Below are 4,861 nucleotides of genomic sequence, written 5' to 3'. Positions count from 1 at the left end.
GTCATCTCTGGCCAAGTTCATGGCTTGTGCCCACTATGTGTACCAGTATATGAAGTTGTTGGGGCCAAAAAGAGTTATTACAGTGCGCTGAGTCATATGGCTCTAAAGTATGACAAGAAAAGTCTTTGAGTTGGTTGAGCAGTTGTCATTGTATGTTAATTCCATACACAAGCAACCTAAGAACTCCAAGCCTAAGCTAACTCCTAGGCCTAATGACGACATTTTAAAACTCTTTCGTTGAACCCAGCAACACCATCCAAGTGTGTCCGGATATGCTTTGCGTTGAATCCTAAATACAAACTCGAGCTCATCACATTTCTTCAGACGGATGCAGATTTGTTCACGTGACAACATCTAATATGTTTGGGATACACAGGGAGGTGATCAAGCACATACTAGCTATTCACATTGGATTGAAACATGCTCGGCAAAAACTCCATCGTTTCGCTAATGACCAACGAGAAGCAATTGAGGAAGACATAAGCAAGCTCTTGAAGACAAGCTTTATACCAGAAATCGTTTATCCTAAGTGATTGACCAATCCTGTGATGGTGAAGAAGAATAATAAGTAGAGGATGTGTGTGGATTTTATCGACTTAAATTTAGCATGCTCAAAGGATCATTTTCCACTCGGATCTACCAACGGGTTAACTAACTTTCAGGTGTGAGTTGTTTATGTTTCTAGATATATATTCAGGTTATTATTAGATTAACATATTTAAGGAAGATGACAGAAAAATTCATTCATCGCGTTTTTTTGGGGTTTATTGCTATGCCTTTTAGAGTGTTCTAAAAAAAGTTAATATATTAGTCGCTGTGCTTTGTGACGAAGAAGGGGCTGAGGCGCGAGCTTATGCCTCGGCAATCTCTAGTCGCGTCTGGGCGGGTGGCCGACGCCCACGCGAGGTCCAGATCCCACACATGGTGCGCTCGGAGCGCCGCCGCTGCGTGCATGGGATGCTTCTACTCGGGATTGTGGAGGACGGAGGAGAACATGGGAGGGAAGAGGAAGAACAGCGGGCAGGTGCAAGTGAGAAATAGAAATGGAGGCTCCCTGCTGGCACCTGACTTTTCTACTGCCCAAAGGCAAAGGCTCGCCTCGCCTCCCCAGATGCCCGTCGGCTCCCGACGGAGCCCCCCGCCGCCGCACCTCCGCCGCGCCATGCCCCCCGCCTCCTTCTCCGTCTCTGCCACCACCGCCATCCCGCCCCCGCCCCCGCTGCTCGCTCCCTGTTAACTAACTTGCTGGGGGATTTCTTGATAAGTGTATCGCTCAAGAAACCATTAGATCATGACAACCCATGAGCCTGCTACTAGAATTAGAATGCTGAAGCACAAAATGTACAGTACAACATTTTCTAAATCTCGATCGTTAAGTATACAAGATGATACATTCTTTCTCCTCGGCTGTGTCTGTCTATCTGTGTTACAGGATCTCTTGTACGGATGAAATGGCATTCTTTTCGAGTCGACTGGCCTTTACCACAGGGTAATGTGGACTCGTACCTTCTCCAAGAATCCCCTTTGGTGATTGTATCCGCGCCTCAGTTACTAAATTCCTCTACTTTGGTTTCTGAACAGTCTTCTGTTCGCAAGGTTGAGCTTCGAACTGGAAAAGTACGTTATGTGCTTCTATGTTCATACTAATCATTGCATGTCTCATGTTTGCAATATTGTTCAATTATGGTTCCTTCACTAAATGATTACTTGGTCATTCTACTGAATTTCGTAAAATGTTTCTTTTTCCTTTTTATCATTTCTTAGGTTTTGGATCACCACCAAATGGATGGGAATTTGTTTGGAGAAGGTCTAACTCTTTTCGGCAACAGGTACATAAACCTCAACTACACCGTACATGACAGTTTCTTTCTTGTTGATAATGGGCTTTGTTTCTATTCTGCCCTGCCAAATCTTATTCCATTTGTTTTCCCTTTCACTCTGTAGATTGTTTCAAGTTACCTGCCTGAAGAATGACGGGTTTATATATGATCGACACAACTTCAGCAAATTATGCTGCCGCTCCTGTTTCTATGCTTACTCTAGTTCAGTTGATTCAGTCCTTATGTTTTAAACCCCAGCTAATAATCCTAAAGTTCCACTTACTTTGGTTATCGACTTTTCTTTTGTTGGAAATACTCTTGTGAATTTTGGGTGTACAATTACTTTGCATTTTATCACTACCACTTGAGCTACTATTCTCCACTTTACTTCCAAATAAGATATCCAGTTATGTTCATTAGATTTGTATCTAGTACACTCTCCAGCCTCAATTAGCGTTCTAATAATGTACATGTCTGTGCTATACACATGCATATTTAAATCCGAATCAGCATGTTGGAGATACATTATCTTGTATTTTCTTCGACCATTGTTCTTCTGTCGACCTTCTATGCTATCATCAGAAGAGTATACTCAGTATTTTTGTTGTTCATGGGGGTTGATTTCCAGTGTAAAGAGGATCATACACACGAATTTTAGTAATAGAGGACCTCAATTAGAGGTTTCCAGCACATAAGATCAAATTCCGAGGCTGGTATTGACTGCTTCAAATATTTAGATCTTTGATGATTACCTTTTCATCTATCATAGTTTCTGTTAGGTGCTGTGAATTACTGTTCACACATGGTACTTTTTACGCATGGTATTGTAGTATTGTAGCATAAGATCAAATTGGTTAGAGATAAGTTTAGTTAGATTGGTTTGTTAGTTTGAATCAAATTTAGTTAGAGATAAGATTAGAGATCTGTTAGTTTAAATCATATAAGAGTTAAAAATAAGTTGGATTTGAATTAGAACTCTGCAAGCCGGCTGGCCAGTTATACATACACGATGCCAGCCATGATTACGGAATCAATCTAGTTCCTAGCCCCCTTCTCCTATGCCTTCCCTATAGTTCTAAATCTCCTCAATCTATAGTTTAATCTCTCCCCAGCAGCCGACGCCGCCCGGCTATCCTCCTGGCGGATGTTTACCATAACAGTTTCTGACTAATATTTTTGATGGCATATTAATGTGTTATCTACTGGATATGCAACGCGAGAGTTTTACCCATAAAATGCGTGATGGTTGGGGTCTGGCGACTGATAGAAAAGTTCCTTTTGGCAGTGATGGTACTTCAAAGTTGTATCAGCTGGATCCAAAGTCATTTGAAGGTTATTATTCTTCATGCTCGATTCTCTGTTAGCCTTAAGACTTCACCTTTTTTATTTAACACTTATTTTGATGCAGTCATGAAAATGGTGACTGTCAAATATCAAGATAATGAAGTCCCATATCTTAATGAGCTGGAGTATATCGATGGTGAAGTGTGGGCAAATGTCTGGCAGGTTAGATGTCTACTTTCCCCTGGTTGACAATGTCTTATTATGCAGTATCTTGGTGTAACTACATAACCACATTGGGAAAGGGCCGCCATATCTGCCATTAGTATATGTTAGTGCCACCATGATGTTGCCTGTTCTCATCCATGAATGCCTGGTCTCGGACAAATTCAAATGAGGTCTATAAGTTTCACCGACCTGGTGACTATTATCTGTGTGCTATGTGCCTCAAATTTCCTCAGAACTACAAAGTTTCACTGTGTGCTGTTTCGTTTGGCCCGTTGATGCCAAATGGGCTGCTGAGTTCCGAAGCACAATGGACTCAGTCAGATTTTACATGATAGTTAGCCATCATACTGTTGTGTTGACTGGTGTCATAGTATTAGTAGCATTATTCATCTATCTTTCTCTACACCTGTAGCTAAATGACTTGTGTGATGTAACTGTATTTGTATGTAAAAATTTATTGTATCCTAGTAACCTATGATCTAGTAATATATTGAGAGATACCTCCTCATTTCTGTATTGTGAACTGGACCTCTCGGTTTTCAAAGCTATGATATGTAGACAGATCGCATAGCCAGAGTGTCCCCTGAAGACGGCCTAGTGGTGGGCTGGATCTTTCTTCATGAGCTGAGGTATGTATTTTTTTTTAACATTGATAGTATTCACACTCAGAGTAATAATGCTCGTGTTCCTGTAATCTTGCAGGCGGCACTTGTGGAATTCTGGCAATACGGTGAGTAGTTTACGATTTATTGCTTAATATTGTGTATTGATTTCCTTTATTCCTATATCCTGTTTGTGATCATACATTCTGGAAATAGCTTGATTTTGTTCAATACTACATGGTAGTTATGTAGGTGGAACAGGATGTAACAAGTAAATAATTCCATCCTTACAAAAATCCAAATCTAATAGCAGAAATGACATGACATTGAATCTGCTTTATGTTCCAGAATATTGATGTCCTAAATGGAATAGCTTGGGATGAAGAAAATCACAGATTATTCTGTGAGTTTTAAGGATTTGCAGATCATTGTATTTGTCCTAGCCATAAACAGCTACTCAGCTGTTCTTCTGATCAAAGAGATATGATCAATCTTTTACATACTTGTAGTGACAGAAAAATTGTGGCCAAAGCTTTATGAGATTAAGCTACGGCCGGTAGATGGTCCAGCAGATGGATCTGTAGAAATGTTATGCCCAAAAGCAAGCCTTTATCGCTGAAAAGTGACTAGTATGACACCGTCTTGTGCTAGCATCGACCTTTGACCGCAAGATGTCAAGAATCATAGAAGAGAGGATATCTTGTGTTGGTACCAGTCTGTCACATATGCGTTACATATCTTGTCATTCAAGGTGATTTGCAACTTCCCATGGAAGTATTTAGTTGTCTTAGTCTTGACAAAATTGCCTGTACCTAGAGGATGGTATAGTTGTAAAATTCATTTTTTTGCTAGAGGCTGATGTAAAGTGTTGTAACTTGTCTGCATGATTCTGTTGCGAACAGAGATACTGGTGTACCAGAGCCCAAACAG

At 40.6% G+C, this 4,861-nt stretch overlaps 1 protein-coding gene across 1 annotated transcript; it reads left to right on the top strand.

The window, feature by feature from the left end:
* Positions 1–895: 895 nt before the first annotated feature.
* On the top strand, positions 896–4,550 carry LOC133895040 (glutaminyl-peptide cyclotransferase-like). Its single transcript, XM_062335250.1, has 11 exons — positions 896–1,232; positions 1,461–1,489; positions 1,582–1,617; positions 1,765–1,829; positions 1,945–2,009; positions 3,036–3,152; positions 3,229–3,326; positions 3,888–3,958; positions 4,032–4,059; positions 4,280–4,334; positions 4,441–4,550. Exons 1-11 carry the CDS (start codon positions 953–955, stop codon positions 4,548–4,550), a joined length of 954 nt encoding a protein of 317 aa, XP_062191234.1. The 5' UTR covers positions 896–952.
* Positions 4,551–4,861: the final 311 nt, after the last annotated feature.

This window comes from Phragmites australis, chromosome 16 (assembly GCF_958298935.1).
Source record: "Phragmites australis chromosome 16, lpPhrAust1.1, whole genome shotgun sequence".
NCBI lineage: Eukaryota > Viridiplantae > Streptophyta > Magnoliopsida > Poales > Poaceae > Phragmites > Phragmites australis.
This window is presented reverse-complemented; position numbering and strand designations above follow the sequence as displayed.

Coding starts and splice junctions, on each gene's coding strand:
- LOC133895040 (XM_062335250.1), top strand. CDS start 953: ATGGGATGCTTCTACTCGGGATTGTGGAGGACGGAGGAGAACATGGGA. Junction 1,233..1,460: donor GCCCCCGCTGCTCGCTCCCT/GTTAACTAACTT, acceptor GAAATGGCATTC/TTTTCGAGTCGACTGGCCTT. Junction 3,153..3,228: donor GGATCCAAAGTCATTTGAAG/GTTATTATTCTT, acceptor ATTTTGATGCAG/TCATGAAAATGGTGACTGTC.